This window comes from Cryptotermes secundus, unplaced genomic scaffold (genome assembly GCF_002891405.2).
Source record: "Cryptotermes secundus unplaced genomic scaffold, Csec_1.0 scaffold582, whole genome shotgun sequence".
Classification (NCBI taxonomy): domain Eukaryota; kingdom Metazoa; phylum Arthropoda; class Insecta; order Blattodea; family Kalotermitidae; genus Cryptotermes; species Cryptotermes secundus.
Genome location: NW_019724752.1, coordinates 577,538 through 605,215, shown reverse-complemented (window position 1 = coordinate 605,215; position 27,678 = coordinate 577,538). Strand labels below are relative to the sequence as shown.

General features: G+C 41.0%; 1 protein-coding gene across 4 annotated transcripts in view; it reads left to right on the top strand.

The window, feature by feature from the left end:
• Positions 1 to 27,678, top strand: part of LOC111862901 (actin-related protein 2-B) — a 46,674-nt gene that overhangs the window by 9,335 nt on the left and 9,661 nt on the right. For 2 of the 4 annotated variants that reach the window (XM_023848715.2, XM_023848714.2), the window contains 6 exons: positions 8,546 to 8,563; positions 12,382 to 12,461; positions 16,237 to 16,372; positions 17,829 to 18,038; positions 20,717 to 20,866; positions 23,640 to 23,733. In XM_023848715.2, the coding sequence (XP_023704483.1) occupies positions 8,546 to 8,563; positions 12,382 to 12,461; positions 16,237 to 16,372; positions 17,829 to 18,038; positions 20,717 to 20,866; positions 23,640 to 23,733 (688 nt within the window). The remainder of the gene's footprint in view (positions 1 to 8,545; positions 8,564 to 12,381; positions 12,462 to 16,236; positions 16,373 to 17,828; positions 18,039 to 20,716; positions 20,867 to 23,639; positions 23,734 to 27,678) is intronic. The other 2 variants (XM_023848716.2, XM_023848717.2) reach the window with 1 other exon arrangement.

The window sequence follows — 27,678 nt, the reverse complement described above, 5'->3', positions numbered from 1 at the left end:
ATCTGGGCAAATTTTCACATAATTGGGTAGTAGGATATTCTGAGCATGCTCTTATAGATGGTTGTTAGCAATACTATTGCTTTTCTTAGTTGAGTATTTCTCCTGTGGTAAGGTCATAACTGGGTCCTTTGTGCGGATTTATGTTCTTAATTTCTTGTACTACTTCTCTAGGTGAGAAGGGTTTCATAGGTATTTCCAGGAAGTTTTCAGTTTCACTGTCATTATGATTTATGTTAGAATGTGGTGTATTTTTTTTATTGCTAGTGGGGTGGGACTTGACTTGATCATTCTAATTATACTTGGAGAAGAGTACAAGTAGCATGAATGGGGGAGACGAGGAATGTGTATAGGATATTGGTGGGAAAGCCAGAAGGAAAGAGAACACAGGGAAGACCAAGGCGTAGGTGGGTGGACAATATTAGAATGGTTATTAGAGAGATAGGATGGGATGGTATGGATTGGATAGCTCTGGCTCAGGATAGGGGCCAGTGGAGGGCTCTTGTGAACACGGTAATGAACCTTCGGGTTCCATAAAATGCTGGGAAATTCTTGAGTAGCTGCAGAATTGGTGGCTCCTCCAGAAGGGCTCAGCTCCATGAGTAAGTAAGTAAGTAAGTAAGTAAATAAGTAAGGAAGTGGGGTGGGACTAAGTCCCTTGTACTAAGGCCACTTCTGGCCTATTGTACCAGCCCCAAATGATAGGTGAGGGTGATTGTGGAGCAATTGATGGAATGAAGATTGGCAGGGGAACCGAAGTACTCGGAGAAAACCTGTCCCAGTGCCACTTTGTCCACCACAAACCCCACTTGACCAGACCTGGGATCGAACTCCGGCTGCCGCGTTGGGAAGCTGTGGAGATTTGCAAAGCATGGAGATTAGTGATAGCACTGGAATTACTTGTCGTTCTGAGTGGTGTGTGTAAGTGGTCAGTAAATCCTTTCAGCAGTCCATACCTTCTCAGTAGTCACACCCTTAAATTGTGACTATAATATGGTGTAAAGACAAGTTTAAATTATATTTGTCCTTCTTTATGCAGCTTTGTGCTGACACTTTAATTCTAATGCTTCTACTGAGATTATCTCATTGTTTCAACTTATTTGTTATCTGGTTTTGCTACATTTCAATTGAATAAGTTAATTGTGTGGTTGCAGGCATTCTCACACAGCTGACACACAAAACTCTCCGCTACTGCTCCGATTTAATTTCATAGAGCCAACAACAGTACATGCAGCAGTTTATTAAAGTAGTTTCACGTGTATGATTGACTGTAAATGGGGTTTGGATTGGTAATTGGATTTATTGAACTTTTACAGAATGTAACTAAAAATAACTACAATGCTAACGCCAATTCACACAATCTGCAGTTTACTACAGCAAAAATAAAATCTTCTCAGTCTGCTGTTACTTCACCAGCTGTTGCCTGGTAATGGCTTCCAGTGCTATAGCTTCCTTAACTTCCGTGTTTTCGTCCATACTGGCCAGTGACTGTCACACAACTAACTCCTTGCTCTGGCTGACTAACTCCCAGGCTGGTGGCCATCTCACACCAGCCTCTGCTCTTCTCACTGCCGTCTCAAGACTACCTCGTAATCAAAGTCAAAGTCACGATGCGACTGACGGTCAGTCAGTCTGTCTGTCTTGGTGTTCAGCTCCAGCTGGGGCTCATGACCAGATTTTTTCTTTTTGTTTTTTCCTTACATGAAAGTTACTGCCCTGTCCATTTGGGGCGCCCTCTCTGGCGAGAGGTCGGGTCTGTCATTTGTCAGTCATAGTCCGTATTAGTATGTCCATTGTCAGTATTTACAGATATTTACAAATTTAATCTTAATTCTTTATTTCTATGTAATATATATACAAGGCCTCTGTCAATCCAGGCTCTGTACAGCAGATTATGCCCTATTTATAGTAGTATTTGATACCACGACAGTCTACTCAATTGAACGATCGTATGCCTGGCCGCCGCCAAGTTTAAGCCTCTTATACTTTCTGTGTCGGGCTTTGCCTTGTCTGATGATGCAAACATTCTCATCATCATGATTTTCTATGAATTCTGCTTATTGCCTGCATAATTTTGTTATGTAGTCATCAAAGTCGAAGTCACATTGTGACTGACGGTCAGTCTGTCTGTCTTGGTGTTGAGCCCCTGCTGCGGCTCATGACCAGATTCCCCCCCCCCATGTGAAGGTTACTGTCCTGTCCATTTGGGGTGCCCTCTCTGACGAGAGGTCGGGTCTGTCATTTGTCAAGTCATAGTCCGTATTAGTAAGTCCATTGTCAGTATTTACATATATTTACTAATTCAATCTTAATTCTTATTTCTGTGTACAATATGTACAAGGCCTCTGTCAATCCAGGCTCAGTACAGCAGATTATGCCATATTTCTAGTAGTATTTGCTATCACGGCAGTCTAGTCACTTGAACGGTCATATGCCTGACCACCAAATTTAAGCCTCTTATACTTTCTGTGTTGGGCTTCGCCTTGTCCAATGATGCAAACATTCTCATTTTCATGATTTTGTATGACTTCTGCTTGTTTCCTGCATAATTTTGTTATGTAGTCATATACATATGGGATTTCAAATGTCATGTGCAAATCACAGACCGGTGTGCGCCTTGGAAGATTGCCAGTGGTGTGGAGAACCTTGTTTTGCTGGCACTGCAATTTCACTAGATGAGTGTCTGCCATGAATTTCCAGGGGGGACTAGCATAGGTCATTACTGATCTAATAAGAGCTTTGTGGAGGGTCATTTTAATGTTAGTGCTCAGTCGCTCACTTTTGAAAAGGGAATATACTCTAATGAATGTTCTGAAGGCCTTGGCTTCAATCATTTCTATGTGCAATCTCCATGTAACTCTCTTATCGAAGATTACACCTAGATATTTTGCACTATTTACAAATGAAATATTTCGTCCATTTAGAGTGAGACAAGACTCAGGTGGTCAATGACCACGAGAGAAGTAGACTCCCTGAGTTTTATCTTCATTAATTTTAATATTCCAGCGCTCACACCAGGTCTCCATTGAGCTGAGACTGTGCTGGAGTTTTCTAACAATAAAACTCTCCTTGTGATCTGTCGCATGTAGACAGGTGTCATCCACAAAGAGGGCCAGGTGAACACCATGTGTTTGGGGGGCATCATTTATGTACAAATTGAAAAGAGTAGGGGAAATGACTGAACCTTGTGGCACCCCTGCTTGCATTTCCCTTGGGGTTGACATTTCGCCTTCAACCGAAACCGTGAATTTACGTTGAGAAAGAGAGGACCCAATAAACTTGGTCTAACTGTTGGAGAATTCCAATTTTGATAACTTATACAGCAAGCCTGAGTGCCATGTGGTATCAAAGGCTTTTTCGATGTCCAAGAACACCTCAGCCATAGACATTTTATTGTTGAAATAAAGGGTTACGTGGTCTGCCGGCCTTATACATTGCAATGTTGTGCTGTGATGTGCACGAAAACTAAACTAGCTTGCATTGAGCAGGCCTCTTTCTTCAATATGTTTTTGTAGTAATTTCAAAATTTCTTTTTTGAATAGTTTTCCTGTTGTGGACAGGAGGCTGACCAAACATAAATTTTGCGGGAATTTCGGGTCTTTACCGGGTTTAGGTAAAGTTATTACTTTAGCTTCCTTCCAAATATTTGGAAAATGAGAGAGCCGAAGACAGTGATTAAATAAATGAGTTAGGTGAACCAATGGTCGCCTTGGAAGTTTGCCTCAAGCATTCATTTGGGATGCCATCAATTCCACAGGCCTTTCTCAATTTCAAGGAATTTATCAATTTTTGTATTTCACATAGTCTGATCCCTTGAGGGGGTTTGTCATCTGTGGTTTCAAGCAGAGCTTGAACTCTAGCCTCCACTCGCCGTTCATGGCTATCGTTATACAGATCGTGTGGCATGAACTGAATTTCCAAACAATCAACAATTGCATTGGCTTTTTCAAATGGGTGAAATGTAAGGCCTGCAGCACCATGAATATGAGTTGGTGCCCTTGGTCCATCCTTCTTTAGGAGGGATTTCGCAATTGGCCATATACCCTGAGGTGTGACTTCAGCATTACCTATTTTTGTTTCCCACCTTTCAAGTGTCTTTTTTCGGGTCATTCGGCTGATTGACTTTGTGACCCAGTTTAGTGCCGTCTTACATGCTGGATCCCTGGTTTCTTGTCACAGTTTTCGTAGCCTCTGCTTATGTTTTAACAGGCGATCTACACCAGGAAGATCGTTGTTTATGTCTGAAAGTGTAACTTTTCTTGTGGACAACGTATATGCCAAAGCAATAGAGGCTGCAAAGTCGTGTGCCGCTTTATCGGCTTCTACCCCAGACTTAATTTCTAGTTTATGTGATATTAACTCAAATGCTAGGCTTTGAAATCACTCTCAATCTGTGAATTTTTCAGTAGGTTCCAAAATGTTCCTAATTTTAACATGATCCAGTATGTGGAATACTATTGGTAGGTGATCTGAATCCAGAATATTGGAGCCAATGACTTCTGACATTCTGATATTTTGGTGGACCACGATATCCAGCATGTCACCATTTCCTGTAGGGGAATAATGAGTGGGCACTGTGGTGCTAAGATTTTGAAATCACTCATAACAAATAAATCCATGAGTTTCTCGCCTGAGGGGTTTGAAACTCTGCTATTTCAAAATGGGTGCTTAGCATTCAAATCACCTGCCAAAATAGACTTACGTCTAAAGCTTAAGAGCTCAGTGATGTCAGCATCACTCCAGGCCCTGCCTGGGGATTTATAAACATCTGCAAACAGTACTTCACTGTTACCAATTGGTATGCAGACTCCTGTTGCTTCTACTGAAACAAGGGTTGGTAGGTCTACATGGTTATGGGGAATGCCTTTTCTAACTGCAACGGCAGTTCCGCCTTTTCTGCCCAAGTAGCGCTCGGTTCTATAAAAGTGGTAATTTGGAAGAAAGAATCTCTCATGAGCTTTCAGATGTGTGTCTGAAAACGGGGCCACATCTGTACATAGGTCTTGCAGCTGTTTACTGAGCTCATAGCGCTGCCTCCAAATGCCGTTCACATTAAATGCTATGACTTTGAGGGGCCTATGAACTCTAGTGTCCATTTTGTTTCATGAGATTTAATACAGTTTTTGTAATGGCCATTATTTTGTCCTCCTCAGACACTGCATCATTGAACTCTGTCATGATCTGCTGTACTACAGTCACAACTCTCAACATATTGTTGAGAGATTGAGTGTTTGCATGAGGAGCCTGAAGTGACTGACCTGTTTCATTCTTCAGTGTAGGGGCCAGTACATTTTGTTGTTTTGTTACTGTATGGCAAACCATTGGAGCGGAGTTTGCCTGTGGACGCTGTTTTTCTGCGTTGCCTCGTAGTGCCACCACGAAGGACACGCCTGAGGTGACGAGGTTTGATGAGAACACCCTCTCCATAGCATTTTTCGGTGTTCTCTTCGCCTTACTTTTTTGCGGCTTTTCCTTGGCGTATCTGCAACCCCGATAGTTGGCGGGATGTGGCTTGTCTCCCTCTGCCAACCGGCAGTTGCAGCATGTTGGGGTGGAAGCAGCGTTTCCCTTCTCTGGGCATTCCTTATGCAGATGGCCACCTCTGCACCACAAACAGCTGGGAGGTTGTTTACAGTTAGCCCAGACGTGGCCAAACTGTTGACAGTTATGACATTGTGTAAGTCCAGTGTGAGCTCAGTGCATCTACACCTTGATTGATATGTGGCAAGGCTTGGCAGATTGAATATTTCCTGTGATTTTGCCATCTGCGGCTAGGTTATCAGGAACAAGGGAAGGTTCCTGGTTGTTGCTTCTTCAGGTTGGGATCGATGGGTTGTCGTCATTTGCTTGATGCTAACAACATCGAAGGCCAAGTTTTCCAGACCTTCTGAAATGTCCTGAGCAGGGGTATTGATGGGGAGGTGTTGGATTACTGCCTTAACAGGCTTCTGGGATTTTGGGAAGAAGGAATAATAGGCTAGGTTGTTGTTGGTGAAATGTGACTTGATGGCTTCGAAATCTGCCATGCCTTTCGTAACAGCTCTGGTTCCGTTTCTTGTGCTATGGAACTCGAAGTTGTCCTTGACCACGTTTTTCAGTTTCTTTTGCAACTGTATGAGATTCGTGGATGATGTCAATATTATTGGAGGCGGCCTACCTGCTTTGCCAGGGACTGCCTCCTCGGGTGTGGCACCCTCTGCACTAATGCTGTCAGTCTCCATTGATGTTTTCAGGGGTGCAAAGAAGTTGCAGGTGGCAACCTCTTTAGGAGGCGTGATTTCAGTGGCTACCACTTTTTTCTTCAAGGTCAGGGCGGTCTCGGTACTGTGCCACTTGTGCCGCCAGGCTTCTTTGAAACCGTCCTCCTGGGTTGAAGAGGGTTGCCCCAGACTGAGGAGTTTGACTGCTCGCCTTCAGCACGGCCTTTAACTCCTGTAAGGCGACTGTGTATGTGCCATACAGGGCACTAAACAGGGTCTTCCCTGTTAGGACCTGGCAGTAGTTCTGGCTGTTTTCGTCTGCCTCGCTGATGATGGATGACCACTGTTCACTGTCACCCACCGAAGCTGGAGTATACCCTGCCATGTCCTCGATGTCTCGGTGTACTTGAAGGAGCTGTTTCAGCTGTGCGTCTGTGTCGGGAAACTTGCCTGCCAGCTGCTGGTACTGTGATTTTAGCGTCTGACGCATGGTCCAATGTGCCTGGTATCCTGGCACTGGGATGGCAGCCATATTTGGCACCACTGTTCTTGTCTCGTGTTCACTCACTTCAGTTTTCGAAGAACCACCGTCAACAATGAATATAAATAGTAATCGAATGCCACAGACTCCTCTCTTCACTATTCAGCTACAACCGATGCAAACACACACCTAACTGCCAATAATCTCGACCCACAATCTCACACGTGGACAAAGACTTGAACTAATGAATTGATTACTTGTGTCACCATGTACTTGAATCAGCTCACTCGTCAAAACCTCTGTCTCCCAATCTTCTCAACTCTCGAACTCTCTCTCAATGATCTCGACTGTGTCAGTACTCTCAATCACTTTTGAACTCAGTTCTGTCACTCTCTCAGTCTGTCATCATGTCATTATATAGTGTAGGCACGCACAGACAGCATAGAAAACACCTCTCCCAGCAGTTCTCTTGTCATGTCACATAGCTGTTGCATGGATTCTCAGTTACTTCATTGTTGCGTGTTACAAATTTGTTGCCTATTAATGAGCATGTTTGCAGAGCTGTTCCCTAGCAATGGCTGTCTCTGCTGGCTTCACAGTTCTTTCCATGAGCAAATATGCCACAGTAGGAAGGTGATTTTCATTCTGTGCATCTAGGCGCCAACTGCTGCTTGTATGCCATAAGGATAAATTTGTATTAGTTATAAACAGAACAGTACTGTTGAAAATGGGACTATTTGGCATCCTGTTTTATCCCCATCGGGACAGTGGGACAATTCCATTAAAACAGGACTCTGGTCACCATGGACTATGGATAACTCTGTGCTTTCCTATCTTAGACTCAGCTATAGTTCAAAAGGAGTACTCTGTTAATAACAGTGTTTATGTGTGGATGATAGTGGGGAGCTCAGAATGACCTTGAGACTTTAACTGCTCATAACCAACTAACCTGACACCCCTCTTATGCTGGCTTTGGACAAGCCTAAGTAGACAAACCGAACTCCATCCTTAAGTTCACTATCAGGCTGTAAGTGTGTTTGAATTTCCAACCAGCATATGAATACTGCAAGTATGCTGAAAGTAGAATCCAGCAACTCTCTTATGATGATGTAATGGTCTGTGTCACTGTTACACCATGGCTGCTTCCTTCCACATCCTTTTCAATTATATGTAGCGTAGTCACATTTTGTGAAAATTTGAAATAGTGCAATATAAAAAATATTGTGACGTGCTGCCTGAAAGCTGGAGTCCAAGATGGCCATCATTAGTCAACAGCTAGAAATTCCTAGGCAGTGATGCCTAGGAAATCGTTGCCCCGGAGATGAAAGTGTAACACTGGGGTTTCCACCTTTACAAACGAATTGGTTGAGGCAGACACACATTCTTGCAGCAACAAGAGATTTGATGCATTGCCTAGGAAACACGCAACAGTATTATTGAAGCAGAGTTTGAAATTGTGCTGATCCCCAAAAAATTAAGCAAGAATCATGTATGTATTTCAAAATTATGAGCAAACTTGTCTTGAATTATGCGACGTCTTCAGGAATGCATCCTTACATAAAATGCAACCACATTATATTTACTGTCATTTGATAATTTGATATAGTGCAGTCTGAGATACTGTATAAACACAGTTAAATATATATGTGGCTTGGCTTAACCAGACTTTGTCAGTGGATGTCAGGAACATGCAGAATGATGAAGGTTTAAGAAAATTAATTTCTGTATCATTTCTCAACAACTTTTGAATGCAAAACACTGTGCAGGTTCCATTCTGTTGACTTATTAGCTAGTTTTAGCGTACTAACTGTGACTGTTCTTTCACATTCTAATGTTTTGTTTTGCTCTCTGTGCGGCCTTACCGTAGGAATTTGCTCACGTACCAGTAAGTATGCATGTGTTGTGGTCCTATGACATGAATCCAGCATGCTTGAACCTTGTGGAATTTAAAACTTGTGTTTCTGTTTTGTCTTTTTTCTTACTGTTGGTGATTTTATTCTGTATTTGCTGGTCAAACTGAAGTGTATTGATTGCTCCTGACATTGTAGCTGTGTATCAGAGTGAAATACAAGGGAAAGTCAGTAAGGTCACAAATGGAAGTAAACAGATGTAATGGATGTAATAGATTTTCTGTGTGTATCACTAGGTAGCAGCACAGTCCAGCTTCATGACAGTCTAGGTATCAGACATGCATGTGCATATTCGGAGGCTGGTTTCAGTAGTCAAAGTGGCGACAGTGCTTGAGTATACTACCAAAGAGCAGTGTTCTGTTGTGCGTTTTTTATGGGCAAAAGGACTCACTGCAAAGGATATTCATAAAGAAATGTTTCCTGTTTGTGGTGGGAAGTGTTTGTCATGAAAAGCAGTTCACAACTGGGTCCCATGTATTTTACTGATGACAAGGAAGTTGAAGGAGGTGCAGAAGTGGCTGAGACAACAATCAGAAGACTTCTATGCTGTGGGTTTCAGCGCAATGGGAAAGCGATTGGACAAGTGTATCAATGTTGGTGCAGGACATGTCGAGAAATAAATGTTTCTTCCAGGTTCGAATATCACATGTTTTACATTCTGTATCCATTTGTGACCTATTTACTGACTCTCCCTCATATATGATTAATGTTAGGTTTGACATTCGCACAGTGATGACTAGGAAGAGTACTGATTTCTTTGACATGACACTGAGTAGTGCAGTAGCAGCTCACTAATGTCTCAGAGGAATATACCATGGCCGTCTTCAGGGTTAAAGAATAAACCAATGAAGCAGTCTGCAAAAAGAAACATTGGTGTACTTCTACCAGACTGCATGGCATCACATCCCAGAAGATAGTCTTGTTCAGTATTATAATAATGTTGGTTCCTCCTGTCAGATGTTTGGGAACTGAGATGCTTCAGTGAGTCAATCTAGAACCCAAGCAAAGCAGGCTGTTGATTACAGCTTCATTGTTCAAAATCATAATCAGCTTGCCCAGAGAAATGTAACCCTTTTACAGTCATGTATTTATATGGTAGGTGACCCTATCAGGTCCAGTATTTTTTTAAACTTGAAAGGTAATTCATGGCAGATTTTCAGAATGGATTTGGTGGTACTTCACAGGAACCAAGAGATGGCATTGCTTTGGGAGTTTTACAGCTCGTCAATACGATGCCTAGGATGTGGGTGGGAAATTTGGAAACGTTGCACTGCAAGTAATTGTGCCATGACTTGTCAGGAGTAAAGTTGCAGATATGTGTGTCATGGTCATGAAGCGTTTAAGGACTCTAAAGCATGCACGAAAACATTTGTGACCTGTCTGATCTTGAGCTTCATGGCAGGGGTTGGCATATCGCTAATGCTCAGGACTCGTATTTGAGTGGCGTTTGGTTCAAATTGTGGCTAAAATACTGGTTATTCCAACTGAGGGTTTTCGTGGTTTTCCTCAGGCCCTAAGGCAAGTGACACGATAGTACCTTTTATTAGGCCATGACTGCTTGTTTCCAAATCCTTTCTAATTCATCCCTGATCTTGCATCCATTGCTTCAGTCTTGATACAAACAGTGTCATAAAGTAACCCACTAACCTAAACCATTATGGGATGTTGATGTGTACTGAGCAGCCACTTGAAACTGTAAGAACAAATGTTCGTTGCACTTAGAATGGGTATCACAGATGAGCAGGGAATATGTCTGAAGAATACTGGTGGATACTCCTTTTGTAGCAGTTAGCCCGGTCTAGTGATGACAGTGCTGAGTGGAGGACCCTAAATGGGCCGTCTCAAGCCTCCGTTGGAGTAAGCTAGCAAATGTGGCGTGCTTCCTTGCAGCAGCCTGATGTGCTTTCTTCGCTGCAGCTCGGTGATTGCTAAATGATGGGATAGCAGAAAGTCTGGCTGGCTGGCAGAGCTGTGAGGCATGAGCTGGCAGAGTTGGTGTGGTACTGTTACTGGAGGGTTGCAGCTGAGGTGGTTTCTTGATGACACTGTAGCGACGGCTGATGTGACTGATGCGAGACTCAAGTCAGTGTTGAAGTTATGTTGCAGCTGACAGTCAGTCAGTCTGTCTATCTTGGTGTTGAGCCCCAGCTGGCTCTCATGACCAGATGTTTCTTTTTAGATGAAAGTTACTGTCCTGTCCATGTCCTCTCTAATGAGAGGTCGGGTCTCATTTGTCAGTCATAGTTGGTAATATTAAGTCCATTGTCAATATGTACACTTATTTACAAGGTTATACTTAATATCTACTCCAATGTACAATATATACAAGGCCTGTGTCAGCGAGGCTCAGTAAAGCAGGTTTTCTAGTAGTATTCGCTACCACGGCAGTCTAGTCGCTTGAACGGTCGTATGCCTGACCGCTGCGAAGTTTAAGCCTCTTATACTTTCTATGTCGGGCTTCGCCTTGACCAGTATTACGAACATTTTCATTGACATGATTTTGTATGACTTCTGCTTGTTGCCTGCATAATTTTGTTATATAATCATATATGTATGGGATTTTGAAAGCCATGTGCAAATCATGGACCGGTGTGCGCCTTGGAAAATTGTCAAGGGTGCGGAGAACCTTGTTTTGCAGGTGCTGCAATTTCACTAGATGGGTGTCTACTGCAAACTCCCAGGCGGAACTAACATAAGTCATTACGGATCTAATAAGAGCTTTGTGGAGGGTAATTTTAATGTTAGCGCTCCATCGCTCACGTTTGAATAGGGAATATACTCTAATGAATGTTCTGAAGGTCTTGGCTTCGATCATTTTTATGTATAATCTCAATATAACTCTCTTATCGAAGAGACACCTAGATATTTTGCACTATTTACAAATGGAATAATTCATCCGTTTAGAGTAAGACAAGACTCAGGTGGTCGACGACCACGAGAGAAGTAGACTCCCTGAGTTTTATCTTCAATAATTTTAATATTCCAGCACTCACACCAGGTCTCCATTGATCTGAGACCGTGCTGGAGTTTTCTAACAATAAAACTCTCCTTGCGATCTGTCGCATATAGACAGGAGGGCCAGGTGAACACCACATGTTGGGGGGGCATCATATATGTACAAATTGAAAAGAGTAGGGGAAAGGACAGAACCTTGTGGTACCCCTGCTTGCATTTCCCTTGGAGTTGACATTTCGCCTTCGATTGAGACCCTGAATTTACGCTAAAATGCCAGCCTGTTTGAGGCCCGCATTTTTATTCCATTACCGCTGGGTGGCGCGCAAACCAGTTGGCAGTGGAGCTGCAGTTGTGAGCGCTGATTGGGTAGTGCTCATGTGGATGTACAGACAACCAGGCCTCAAGGTGTAGTGTATAAATATTGCCTGCTTTTGGTACACTGTGGAATTTGTCTGTTATGCACTGTTGGAGGTTCCCACACAATCTTTGACTCTGGAAAGATAGACCTGGAACATTCTTCTGAAATGCCACATCCCAGTACATAGTACTCTTCGTAGTCAGAGCTGTGAGAACCTCATGTCCAACTTTGCAAGAATGATCTATTGACTTGAATCTGATTAGGCAATGGATGTATGGCTCCCTATACCAAGTTTTATATAAGTGTTTGGTTGTGAAAGGTGTCCATGCGAAGTGGACATAATGTGACATCATTAATGGGAACACTTGCCATGACATGATTCAGGTACAAAATTAATGGTACTATTAATGACTGCAAGAATTATTGTGTTTGTTGTTGAGTTCCACTGAATGTACTGTTTCGTTGATTAATGTTTTGTAGGACTTGATGGTTGGCGATGAAGCCAGTAAACTTAGGTCCATGCTTGAAGTGAACTACCCCATGGAAAATGGAATAGTTAGGTAATGTATTTCTTTCAGTGTTTTAAATGAAATTTGAAGATCTTGATAAGCTGAAAGAAGTTAAATCTTCTGTTAACTTAAGCATATACTTCAATTAATGCACATAATATTAAGAAGGTAAAAAAATCTTGACAGTCTGATAGGTGATATGATGCACATTCTAACAGATCATATTGACAGTGGTAGTATTGGTAGTGTTAGGTGTGTGGACATTGTCCATCATATGATATTCCAAACAGAAGACTAAACCAAATCTTGAGGGTTCTGTTGATGGTATATTACCCTGGGTATCACTGGGCTTTGTGCCCTGTCTAGTATCCTGAACATAACATAGTGTGTTGGAGACTGAACCAGTTTTCTTCTATACAGGACCAGTGATTGAGATTAGCTCCTTTTAACTGTTTCGCTGCTAAATGAAGCCTAGTGGAACTCACCATGCTGAATTGATTTTGTAGTGCTGATTTATGGAGATAAGGAGAAATTGAATAGAAATGTGAATAGTACATGCATGCTGAATCTTGGCTTACACAATGAAGATGGTTTTGGTTGATTTAGATGTATTTTTACTGTCCCTCAGATTGCCAGGATCAGGGGACATGCAGAGTAGAATGTTCCCACTGCTAGATGCAGTAAAAATTCCTTTACAGATGGCATACACAGTGATAGGTCTGTCTTGTAGTCCGTTATGTTTGAAATAGATGGAAATATATGCCTGGCAAGGGTGATGATATATGTTTATAAAGATTGTACCCAGAAGAATATTGGTGCACTAAGGATGCCATGTTGCACACACATTGTACAGGGTGGGGCGCAGAAACTTCCTTTTTTTTTTTTTTGGAAGGAAAATACAAGAAAAAATTATTGCTGATAGAGAAAATTTATGTTTACCTAATAAAGGAACATACTTTAAACTTTTAAATCATGTAGTTTTAAACAAAATATCTTGAAGCTGGTGGCCACCGTTCTCTGTGCACTAATGCAACCGTTTTCTGAAGTTCCCCTCTGCACGTTCCAACATGTGCACCAGAATTTGGGCTACTTCCTGTCGAACAGCATTCTTCAGCTGAAGCAGGTTTGTGGGGCAATGTTTAAAAACCTCTGCCTTAAGGTATCCCCATAAAAAATCACAGGGTGTTGGATCAGGTGAGTGTGCTGCCCACCTTGAAGCGAGATGAGCCGTCCGGGGAACTTTGCCCTCAAAACTGTCATTGAAGCTCGGGCTGTGTGGGCCTTGGCGCCATCCTGTTGGAACCAGACATTTCCTAGATGCATTTCCTCAAGAGCTGGTTCGAAAAAGTTTTTAATCATGTCCACATACCGCTGTGAATTGACAGTAACTGCATGATTGCCTTCTTGAAAAAAATAAGGGTCAATAACTCAAACTCTCGACAACACACCATACTGTCACCTTATCACTGTGAAGTGGCCTCTCATGGAGCTCTCTGGGATTGTTACCACTCCAATAGCACATATTCTGCTTGTTGACATATCCGGATAGGTGAAAATGTGCCTCATCACTAACAAGTGAAAACAAGTGTGTCAAGGGGTAAAGTTTCCAATAACGTTTTGCACGCCATTATTCGGTTCTGGAAATCATGTGGTGACAATTCTTGCACAACAGCCATCTTATAGGGATGGAAATGAAGAATTCGGTGCATTGAATGATTGGATATGTCTAGGGCGACTGCATGTTGGCGAGTCTTGGAGATCTCAAAATCGACTGTTGAACTGCTTCACCCTTTTCTGGCATCGTAACAGTCTGTTATCATCCTGATGATTTTTTCACCACACTCCCAGTTGTCCTAAAGTTCTCTACCTACAGAACAATCAATTTCTGTTCGGGAACCAGACCTCTGGGCTTAATTCCGAATTGAGTATGGAATGCATGCTGCACCGCCATGTAGGAATGGTTGTTAGAAAAATAGGCTTCGACAGCAAATGCACGCTGCTCACTCGTCCACCTCATGTTTCCTACTGAGGGGTATTAGACAGAAACTTCCATGACTACTGCATTCACTGAGCCTATCCCCACTTTTCTGCGACCACTCCTCCCTTCACAATGCGTCTTCACAAAAAGGAAGTTTATGCGCCACACTCTGTATTACGGGTTCAGCAGCAGCAGTGTAGATGCCTCTCCAATTCTGTGCCTGGGGATTCAACAGATCCAGTTTCAGAAATGTTGCATTCTGTTTGGAATACTGAAGGTGGACAAAGTACAAAGATCCTGTAATCCTAAATGGACTTACATAAGTGTTTTGTGAAAATTTTGTTTGTTTGCTTTGCCCCTTGCAGTGTTATGTGCTAATATTGAAAATTTACTGTTCCGTTTAACATACTAAAATGTAGTGTATAAAACTGGGGTTTTAAGTTAGGTAAAAGAAAACATAATGAAGCATGATGAACAATACAGTAAACTCCTGATTATCCAGTGTGGATGGGAAATCACTTTTCTTCAATAATCATAAACTCTAGATAATTAGTAATAGGAATATGTAACCACATTGCAAATTAGAATTTATAAAATGGTATGTATATTTATAAGTGCATGTTTGTGCAATAGTAATATAGTTACAACTTTAGTTGTAATCCTCGATTAATAAAAAAATGAACGTATAATGTAACTTTTTTTAAAAAATTAAAGGAAACAAGTTTGTTTGGTGCCTTAACTAGCCTTCATGTGTCTCACACTCCATAAGTTTTGAAGCATCTCATTTGTCTGGCAGAGCTGCATCTTATTCTGTCTAGTCATTTTTCTACATATACCCTCTAGATAATCTGCCCAGTTAATTAGGAATCTACTATATAGAGCAGTGTTGAAGGAAATAATATGGACTTTGCCCATACCAATTTTGGTATGGGTTTATATACCATGGCTTGTTTGTCATTAAATGTTGAACTGTTAATGCGTGGAAGGAAATGTAAAATAGAGAGCTAGACCGCAGATGGATATGTACCTATTGGCAGATGACCCAGATAACTTTTAAAGTTGAAGTGTTGTATCATCTGGGATGTAACGCTGTGTAGTCCATTGAAAGTCAACTGACGTTCTGGAGGAACATATAGTCTCCCATCTTCCAGGTCAAAGAATAAGCCTGGCAAGGAACCAGCATTAAAGCAGGTGGCATGCAGAGCAAGTTGGTCGACTTTCAACAGATATGACGGTGTTATATTCCAGAAGATAGTACTTTTCATAACCACTGTTGTGAGGACCTCAAATCCTACAACTTCTAAAAAACTGCCATGTTTTCTGCCACAGTAATGTTACCAACCTTGAAGATTACTGGTAAAAGCAAGACCCAAATCCTTTCCTTAGAATTTGCCTCCATCAACAAAACCACAAGGTTGGGCTTTGGTTTTTTCTTTGAAAATATATCTAGAACCATCTGAGGTTAGGCTTAGGGTTTTGCTCTTACAAATAAACTTCTACAGTTGGCAGTGCTCACATAATGGACTACATGGGTCACCCCTCAGTATGTAAGTACCAATGAAAGTAAATACAGTGTGGTTGTTTTTTATGTGATGGTCATGTTCCTGAAGACATTGCATAGTTCAAGACAAGTTTTCCCATAGGAACAAATTTACATTATTTCAAACTTTGCGCATAAAGTTAGACTTTCTTAATATTTTTATATTGCACTATTTAGAATTTGTATAATTCAGATTGGCATAAAACATGACCATACTGTATGCACTTTCTTTTAATGTCACTCCAAAAGTTTGTTTGCACATACTTATTGAAATTTGATTTATTGAGAACTTTGGTTTCTCTCTACAGAAATTGGGAAGATATGTGCCATGTGTGGGATTATACATTTGGTCCTGAGAAAATGAACATTAATCCACAGGATTGCAAAATCCTGTTAACTGAACCTCCAATGAATCCCACAAAAAACAGGGAAAAGATGATTGAGGTAAGAAGTGGGTAAAAGAACTTAGAGATAAAATTCTTTAGAACTGTTGAAACTGATCCCATATATCTCCGTTACATCGTGTGGTAAAAGGCAGAGCATTTGCAGTGAATGAAGGAAGCAGTTGGTCTCTGTTCATGATATATAAGGAAGTACCTGCTTTGTTGTTAGTGATTTCTGGTTCAACCACCGTCTCAAGCAAGTGATTGGTGGCTCATTCCAGCTATACTAATATACAGACACGTGTTACACTTCCTCAGCACATTACTCCTTGCCTTCAGAGAGACAGTTTGGTGCATTATTCAACTCTGGTTACTCACTAGTGGAGAAACCCCGGAAAGGCTGAGTATCCAAAAAGGCAGACAGTGTTTAGAACATAAAACTACAATTTAATGTAGACTGACTGAAAATTATATACAGAAAAATAAAACATTGTAAAGTGCCAAATTATATAAAAAGATTCAAACTATGATAAATTAAAAAAAAAAGATGTAACTTGATAAACTTTTACACAAAAATGGAGAATATTTAATTTAGGCAAACAATATTTATAATTATGATTGTGTAAATTAGGTCAGATCCTACATAGTTCATTACTGTTTTTTGCAACATTTCCATATTTTAACAAGTTTTTACTTACAGTGTTATATATATTAGGTTGATTTGTATATATTGCCTGATGTTGAATGGCCGAAACACGTGTGTAATAAGAAATACGGAACAAAAGGTTTTCTAAACAGTAGGTTTGTGTGACAGTTAATCTCATAGCGTAGAAGAAACATATGGGATGCAGTCTTAAAATAAGAGGTCATTTAAACATTATCGGAACACCTTTTATGTCATGACAGTGTCATTAGGACTAACCACCCAGTCACAGTCTGCTGTTATCAGTTAGCTGTACAGCCAGCAGCAGAATAACTGTCACTTCCTTTGCATTATTTATAGTTAAACTATTGAAGCTGTGTGAAACATCCAGGAGAAATTATATAGTTGGGTGGGAGAAGATACCTGCTTTCTGAATCATGGTACGTACTTCTGAAACCTACTGTATCACAGTTCTTGGAAAGAGGCTTGTTTGTTTTGTGTTATTACTTTGTTTATGCTATCTTCTTGCCCTAATGAAGTTTCTTTCTCATTTACTGGAGCATATTTTATTGTGTATAGTCGGTGCCTAAATGTCTGTGAGGGTACATCATTATCAGATGGTGATGCAGACAGTTACTTAGTCATTAGAAATATACAAGATTCAGTGTTTGAGCGGAACCAGAATCACCATATGAAAACTGGTGAACACACAGGACTTTCCTTCTGTAAGATTGCCTATTCAAGGTGTGATGTGTCTGTTTTAGATAGGCAGTAGATGGTTTGTGTGCACTCTAACAAAATCTTGTTACTGCTTCTCCCCCCATGTTAAGCTGAAAGGTGAAGGTATGAGTAAAAACTGGCTTTTTATTTTCAGGTGATGTTTGAGAAGTACCAGTTTGCTGGTGCATACATAGCGATTCAAGCAGTTCTAACTTTGTATGCACAAGGTCTGTTGAGCGGTGTAGTTGTGGATTCAGGAGATGGTGTTACACATATTTGTCCTGTGTACGAGGAATTTGCTCTTCCACATCTCACCAGGAGGCTGGACATTGCAGGGAGAGACATTACTCGTTACCTTATTAAGGTATGTCTTAACCATCTGCACACCAAGAATCATTAGAGTAGCTCAGATTACCTGTGCTAAAACTTCCAGAGCTGAAGAGATCAGTTTGTTAAGCAATTAGTATAGTATATCTCTCAATATATGGCATCAAATGTCCCATACCAAAGTTCAGAGGAAAAAACAGGTTCCATATGATGTAGACCTGTGGGCATTTGAAGGTCATTTGCGAAAGTGTTATAGGTTCTTCTATACAACTGCATTCCCCCCCCACAGACTTGGCATTTCTGAGAGATAGTTCTGTTGATGGGACTTTGGAGTTAGAGAGTTAATTTAAATAGTATCTTTGGAGTTAACAACTCTGCAACTCGAGAAGGTAATTTGTAATATTGCAGCTTTCATGTTATGAAAAATACTGCATCTGGTCTCAGTTGAAGTATTTCAAGTTGCTGCATTTACTCATTCAATATATAATATACTCATTCAATCATATAATAGCTCCTTAACTTTGATAAGATGGTTGCCATTTATGCTCTAGTCTCCCATCTGCTTCCACACACCCTCCTAATCGTTAAATGGATGAATCAGATTCTGTGATAAGAATAATCTTTGCCTAAGTTTATATTTTTAAAAACTATTAATGGCTGCTGAAGTCGGTGGTCCAGTGATTCAGATTAGCTCTTCCACATGGACCCAACTGCACAGGTTTCCCTCACCTGAGAATGGGAGCAGATCTGATGTCTAAAACACTGTTATGTTTTAGGATATTGGACAGAGGACAAAGTGCAGAAAGTTAATAATTCATTGCATTAATTTACCATGAACAGTTCAAATCCTTATGTGAGAGATCATTGCATAAGGAATACTGTATTCATGACATGAATTCCTTCTGCTGGATGAATCCCTGATACATTTCCTTCATAATGTTTGTTTCAGCCACACAGTATTGTCACGTGTATGGGGGTACACATGATGAAACTAACAGCTTCTAAGATCTAAAAGTTTGTGATGATGGTATATTGCTACAAGTATTATGTTTTTGGACATTATCCAGTGTTCTCTTTTCTAAAAACCGTCCTACTTATTTTTAAAAACAACGTTTTGAAGACTGGATTCTGTCTCCATCCTCAGGTTATACCTACTCAGTTGGGTCAAATAGATAGAGCTAGCCCCCATCTCTGGACCCGGTCTCTGAAATGTTGTGTGTTTAAAAAACACAGGATGGTTCTTAGAAAATAGACAGGACAGTGGATAATGTCCAAAAACTTAATACTTGTAACGGCTTCTAATTCAGATTATTGGATCTGTTGGCACTTTGGTTACACTGTCTCTCTTAATTAACATTAATACAGCACTATCGTTGTATTTGCACAATTTACAGTTCACCATTGGACATGCACTGGGATTCTCCATATTCACTAGTTGTCTCCTGGCAATGGATCTCAATGCAGGAACTGTAAAAGTCTCACTGAATTACACATTCCAAATATTACACATAGATAAAGTCTTCTAATCACACATTAAAGGTGCAGCCACACAGAGCGCTACGCTATGTTTGCTACATACGCTGTGTACGCTATGTTCGCTGCACTGCATGGCCCCACAGAAAGCTATGTTTGGTACAAAACTGCTCAGTCTTGAATTAAATATTGGCTGATAGTGTGCTGGGGGGGGGGCAGCAATGATTCTGACAATGAGCTTTTGCTGTTACTTTCCTTGTGTAAATGTAAAAGGAAGTGGGTGCATGGCGTGAACTTAAGAAGAACAAAGTTTGGTGAATTTCATCATCTGATAAAGCAGTTACGTGAAGATGAAGTTAAATTTAAAGAATATTTCCAAATGAATGGGGTTGATGAAAATAATATTTTAAGTTTTTCACTTATAGATAAAAGAATAATGTTTGTACATTACCTGATGTATTCAGTTCTCCATAAATCATGTCCCAGGCATTATCCTATATGCTCTGGTTCTGATATTCTTCTAACCCTTTGTTCCACAAACATGGATACTTCCTTACTTCCTTCTTCAATTAATTCCTCCAGTGTCATTTTCATCTAAGTGAATACTATGCTGAATGATAAATAACATATGTTGTAATCAGAGTGGGAAATTATTGAGGCGCGCAGCTGACACCTGGAAGCGAGCCCAGTGCGCATGCCCGTCCAGCGCAACGTTTTAAAAATATAGCTGAGAATCAAACACTCTGCGATGCTGCTAACATAGCGTACATAGCATACAGAAATCTGTGTGGCCAGTCACATTGGCTATAAAGGGAGATATTTTTCTGTTCATATAGTGAACATGGCATACGCAGCATGCGTCACGTACGTAGTGCTCTGTGTGGCCGCACCTTAAGTCTTCACAGGCTGACTTCTTGTACTGTTCTTCAACTACAAACTTCCCGTAGCTATCGCCTACCAAGAACTGACTGACTCATAGCACCAATTGTGTTCAGGATAACTCCTCTGCAGAGACCCCCATGGAAAACACCGTCTATTGTTGATGATGTCACCGCTTTCATAGCACGGTACACTACATAGAAATGTGTTTACTGAGCTATTATTCCACCGCTGCTCGGTGTGGATTACATAGAAAACACATCCCCTGTATTGTTATGAATTGTACCATGTTTACAGAGCTGTTGCCTGGCAACATGTTGGTCAGATCTGTGACATTGTATTAACCAGATCATTTGTTTGCAGTTGTTGCTGTTGAGGGGCTATGCTTTCAACCATTCAGCAGACTTTGAGACTGTCAGAATTATGAAAGAAAAACTGTGTTACATTGGATATAATATAGAAACAGAACAGAAGTTAGCTCTGGAGACAACAGTTCTTGTTGAACCATACACAGTAAGTGCTGTTATACCATAACGTTTACAGGGCTATGAGCTAGGTAAGAGGCAAAGTTGACCTCATAATTGATTAAACACCCCATCATGAATACATGTGGGGTAGTGCCATGGAACTTTACCCCTAGGGAAATAGCCCCTGGTTCCTGTTAAATAGGAAGTTGAGTGGGCCCCAGAAGCAGTCTGGATGCTGTGGAGAAGAGAGAAATATCTTGCATCTGTCAGGAATTGAACCATGATTCCTCAGTCATCCAACACATAGCCTCCTTGCTGTACCAACTCAGCTGCTCTGGCTCTCCATGCAGTATAGTGTTTTGTAATTTTAAATTAAGATTGGGCACCCTGCACTTCAAAAGTAAAATTGAATTAATAAATGAATGAATGAATGAATGAATGTATGTATGTATAAGGGATGGGCCTTCTCGGCCCTTGCACCGTGACATACAGTGGTCTGTTGTGCTTCCCCTTTTGATTATTCCTTCAGCAGTCCTGCACTTTGAATGAAGCACAGAATTTTATACTTGGGGGCATTGAAATAGTCACTTGGTTCCATAAAGTATTGACCCAGGTAACATAATCTTGTATAAGTTAAGGCCTCACATTCACACAGGATATGTATGGCCGTTTCATTTTCTTCTTGACACCTCTCACAAGTGGGACTGTTACTTAGTCCCAGTTTGAAGAGGCGTCCTTTAAGGTGACAGTGTCCTGTAAGTAGTCCCACCACCCATCGTAGCTGGTTCCTGTTTAACTTCAACAGTTCCTTCGCTCTTTTAGTAGAGGGTCCTTGTATGAGACCCTTTGCTTGCCTGAGTCCAGTCAAGGATCCCCAGTATTTCTTGTGCTTCATATTTGTTCAGTCCCTTATTGCCTTTCTGGCGACTCCTGTAGAGATGCTGCAGGCTGGTTCAGGTCCTATGAACATATGTTCAGCTCCAATCTTAGCTAATTGGTCTGCTGTTTCATTTCCAGCAATACCCTCATGCCCCTGCACCCATATCAGTTCTACCCCATTATGTTTGGCCAGTTCCAGGAGAGTTTGGTGGCAATCCCAGACGAATTTTGAGTTGATCTGGTGTTTGTCAAAAAAGTAAAAGGAAGAAGGAACATATTTGAGAAGGTAAAAGTGATGTGACATTGAATGACATTCATTCTTTCTCTGACCCGTGTGTTACTGGATGTCAGTTATTGAAACCAAGAGCAGTGTGACAGCTGTAACCCATTAGTGCAACCTCCAGATTGCATTTGTCTGTGTTGTAACACTGTGCATTCATGTGGGTGAACACTGGTATTTCAGGGGAACTTAGTGTCTGTATCTTCAGAGTTTATCTTGAAGACGGGAGGCAACAGGCTCTTTTGAAACATTGGTTTATGTCTCATCATATTAAAAGGGGGCATGTGGTATCATAGTTGGATAAGGCACTGTGCGACAAGCTGGAATGTCATGGGATCAAGTCCCAATGAGGTAATTGGATTTTAAAATTGACGTAATCCTTCCAACCACACTATTGCCCCTGGGGTCAACTCAGCCACTAACGGAAATGAGTACCAGAAATCTTCCTGGGGGCTAAAGGGCGGCCGGTGCGTAAGTCTGACATCACCATCTGTTAGCCGATTGTCTAGAAAATGTGGGAGCCTCAACATCTCACAACCCTGTGGGCCTCCACAACCTGTTAAAGGAATTGCTTTATCTTTTATCATGTCTAGAATGGTTTTCCTTTGAAGTGTTTTTTTTTTTTTTCAGTTATCCATAGAAGTGGAATTCACTAGGTACAGGGTCTGTGGGCACATAGTGGATGCGAAGGACATTCTCAGCAGTCTGCAGGGACACATGGGGCATTCTCTGCTTTCAGTTTTCGATCATGGAGGCGCAGCAGGGAAGCATTACTGACGTGATGACTATGTGCACCCATGGACACATACACAAGCCCTGATGTTTATCTGTGAAATGAAACAGATTGTGTATTCCTGTAACATATCTGAATTGCTCTGGCAACTACAGGGTGTCTCAGGAGGAAAGGTCAGTGTTCTGGGATGTCATAGTATCAGTCATTCTAAGCAAAAAGTGTACCTGTACATGTGTCCTATTCTGAATGGTTTCCAAGATAGAGTTACTTCACTGGACAGTACACTGTACAGACATGGCAACACGCCATGTCCTCACACGAGTTGCACCGAGATAGAGCTACTTCACTGTACAAACAAGCAGAATGCTATGTTCTCACACAAGTTGCAAACTACATTGATGTTGATGGTGGTATTTTTGAAAATGTATTATACCACATAAACTGTACCAACTCTGTCACTTGAACAATAAACACTGGTATTAGAAACAGTATGTAATGACTCTTTCATATTAACAATTATGGAACTGTACACTTTTTTGATTAGAATGACTGATACTATGACCTCCCAGAAAATTGATCTTCCTTCCTGGGACACCCTGCATATAGAGAAATAGGCGGCATGTCTGTTGTTACTCCTTATTGTTTTGGATACCCATGTCAAAATAATTATGTGCGTGTAGAACCCTCCTGGATGGTACTTATACAATGGCCTACATAGCAAGAATCTTTTATTTATGGAGTTGTGTTTTATTTGAAGATTACAGCCTTCTGGGACATGATGCTGTATAGTTTTATAGATGTTTACTGATGTTCCTTTGAATTGTCAAATAACCTGAAGCAGCCTACAGTGGAAGATCCTGGAAGATAACCTTCATGGTGACCATGTGAAAATACAAATCTCATATTTATATATGTTACGTGTTCTAGCTACCAGATGGACGTGTGATTAAGGTTGGTGGGGAAAGATTTGAGGCACCTGAAGCTCTATTTCAACCACATCTTATTAATGTTGAAGGACAAGGTCAGTAAGTAGAAGATTTTTAAAGAACAAGATCAGGATATTGTCAGAAACATGAAACAGTTTATGCCCATATGTATTTAATTTTTGTTCATATTGCATAACAGTAGCAAACACTGGCATATGTATTTTTGGCTTCTCACCAATTTGAATAAATATCATGAACTAGTTTCTTTACCTGTAAAGGTGAGGTAAAGTTGTCCCTCTGCTTAACTAATTAAGCACTACTCCAAGAAGGCGTATGGGGAGTGGATATATAGATCCAAGTTTCTTGACCTCTGTACTAGCTGGAGGTGAGTGGTCAGCTTCACTCCCCTGCCACTTTCATTCATTCATTCATCAGTAATCTGTCAGATGACAGGTCCACAGCCTCTTCCAAAACAGTTTCTCCACTTAATGCGATCTTCTGTTTTTGGAAAGAGACTATCCAGGAATAGTGATAATGTGGTAGTTTTTCCATTTGCTTTCCACATCGCAGTACAACAGCCGTTCAAACCACTCTGGTCACGCCTGTTGCTATACGAACTTGAACCATCTCGAGCATCATTTTCTCTGTGCTTCAAGTCGCCGCTGATGACGCTGCTTCCGGCATCTGTTTTCGGTGTCTCTCTTCGTCTGATGCCTACCCTTTGACCTGTCCAGCAAGGGAGGCCCTGCCAGTAGCTACGCTACCGCTGGTATAGCTCTCAGGGTCCTTGGCATACTCAAACACCCTCACCACGATAAGGTGGAGACACCAACCCCCAGGGAAAGAGCCTCCAGTACCCATTGGATAGGAAGTTGGGTGGACCCCATAGCCAGTCTGGACAACATGGAGAAGTGAACATTCTTGACCTAACCAGGACCTGAACTCCAGCCCGTAGCCAGTTGCTATACCAACTGCGCTATCCTGCCTCTTTACCTGTGCCTTTATCATAATGTAATGCACGTGAATGGGAGCTGGGATAGTGCAGTCGGTATATTGTCTATAGGCGGAATGGCTGAGGAGTTGAAGTTCGAGTCCTGGTAGGGGCAAGATTTTTCTCCTGTACATCATCCAGACTGGATCAGTAGCTACCCAGCCTCCTATCCAATGGGTGCTGGGGGGGGGGTCTTTCCTGGGGCCTAAATTGGCCAGAGCTTGAGGCTGACTACTGGCATCCAACGACTGCCGAGGTCAAGAATGCATGGATCTGAACATCCACTCCCCCATATGTCTTCATGGTGTAGTGCTTAATTAGTTAAGCACAGGGACAACTTCAGCTGATTGCATATAAATTGAATGTTTGTTACTCATAAGGAATGAGTTTGTTGTAATTTTAAGTATTCTGTTTACCCTTTCCTGTCATACGTCGATGTATGATCAACATTGAGTATCTTCTTCCACAGACGAATGTAGATGTAGGATTCCAAAGATTCTTTCGCGTTTCTCCAATGATAAGTTGGTCATATGTTGCTGCTTACCCCTGTACACTATACCACTGCAATCATGAATGTTTAGTTTGCATTCTCCTGTCATCTGAAAGTCATAATTTGAACTACTTGAGGAATGAATGCCATTCATATATTACTGCGTATCAGTGTTACCAACATGGTTTTACATTCTTGTACACGTGTTCCTTCTGGTATGAAAAAACTGAAATACAATGTTGTATGTGTTGAGAACGAAGAGTCAGTTATTTCTTTGTTAAATGAAGAGCTCAGTATAGACTCTGATGATCGAATGGATTTGGAAAATGTAGAAGAAGCTGTGAGTGAGGAATTCAGCGGTGAAATGTGAGGAAGTGAGGAGAAGAGTGAAACAAGTGTTATGCATGTTGATGGGGGACAAGAAACACAATTCATACATATTTACTAAAAATGCAGAGCTACAATTTAATCTACCAGATGCAAACCCCATGGATTATTTTAGTTTGTTTTTCATTGACGAGCTTTTGAGTGACTTTGTTATAGAGACAGACAATTATGCGAGACACAAAATTTTGGAACTTCAGCTTAGCCCAAGGTTCATTTGGAGCAGCTGGTCTGATGTGTCAGTTCCTGAAATGAAGGAGTTTTTAGATCTATTTGTAAATATAGGCCTAATGACATTACCCAACATGAAACACTGCTGGTCTAGTGAATGGGCAATACAGGTACCATTTTTTGGTAATGTAATGTCTACAGTTCAATTTCTGCATATATTTTGGATGATTCATGTGGGAAATGATACCACCAAAGAAAACAGTCGGGCCATCAAAAGAACAATGAAAGTACAGAATATATAGGGAAACAGTTTCAGAAATATTTTGTGCCAGGTAAAAACATTGCAATAGATGAATCAGCAGTTGGGTTCAAGGGCAAAATAATTTTCAAAACTTATAATCCAAAAAATCCTAAGAAGTGGGGCATCAGATTATTTCTATTAGCTAACAATGACGCTGGATATGTTCACAGTATAATTCCATATTACGGAAAACTTACAGCTGACATGTGTAACTTGCCATACTCAGAAAAACCTTTCACTTCAAGAATAGTTCTTTCCTTGATGGGCAGACTAGATCTTAGTGTATCTGGTGTTTGAAGGCTACACCTTTTCACTGACAGATATTATAGTAGTGTTCACTTGGCCGAAGATTTGGACAATCAAAAATGCCACACAGCAGGCACTTTTATTTCTGGTAAGTTGGGAATCCAAAACCAGTGCAGAAGGGGGCCACGAAGAAAATGAAGAGTGGGGACACTTTTCCCTACAGAAGAGGGACTGTCCTGCTAATAGGCTGGAAAGACAAGAGGGTGGTTCTCATGTCTACATATCATGACACATCAGTGAAAAAAATAGTGACCATTCAAAAAGGGGGGCAGCAGAAAGAAATTCAAAAGGCAGTGTGTGTACTTGACTATGCAAAGCAAATGGGTGGTGTAGGGGGGCATGCGGTAGCGTAGTCGGTTGAGGCACTATGCTACAAGCCAGAAGGTCGTGAGATCGAATCCCGATGAGGTGGATTTTTTCAATTTACCTAATTCTTCCAGCCACACTATTGCCCTGGGGTCGACTCAGCCTCTAACAGAAATGAATACCAGTAATATTCTTGGGGGTAAAGGTCAGCTGGTGCATAAGGCTGACAACCTTACCACCATCTTTGAGCCGATTGTCTAGATCAGGGGTCGGCAAAGATTTTTCGTAAAGGGCCAAATATAAAATACATTACACTCTGAGGGCCAAGAGGCAAACTCGAGGATCTTTAAAGGTCGGTAAACTTAAAATAACAGGTTAAACAACAAGTTTTCACAAATTTACTGGTGAAAATGTAACATAATAAAAATACAAAAGGAACTACAATCATTGTTTGAAACACAGCTTTAGGCTACTAATGGGATGAATGAAATCGTTTTTTTTTAGATAACATTTCTTCAAATTGGGGGTCAAAGTTAGTACTCCCTATCATCATAACTGATTGCAAATGTTCGTCTGTTAATGCTGACCTGTATTGAGATTTTAGATATTTCATCTTTGAAAATGTCTTTTCACACAGGTAGGTACTACCAAATACAGAGATCAAACTTCGAGCATATGATCTTAATTCACCATATTCATCACTTAGAAGACACTTATAGAATTATGTAAGATTTGAGGCTTTCACAGTCTCTTCGCTTGCCGATTTCTTATATTTTTTCTTCTACCTTGAAGATGGAGGCGATACGTTCCTCCGAAACGTCGGTTAACACCACATATACACGGTGCCAAATTCCAGAAGACTGCTTTCTTCACTTATAGAATTCTGTTAGATTGTTCTCTTGGAATTTGCCTTTTAGCATGTTATCACCCTGCAGATTAATCACTTCCAATTGAAGGTTAGGTGGAAGTTCCTCAATTGTACAGGTAAATGGATTTTCAAATCTGGAAATGTCTTCTGCACTTGCATCAAGATCCGAAAAACGTTGCTGGAACTGTTTTTTGAGCTCAGAAAATATATCACCTGCAAATTC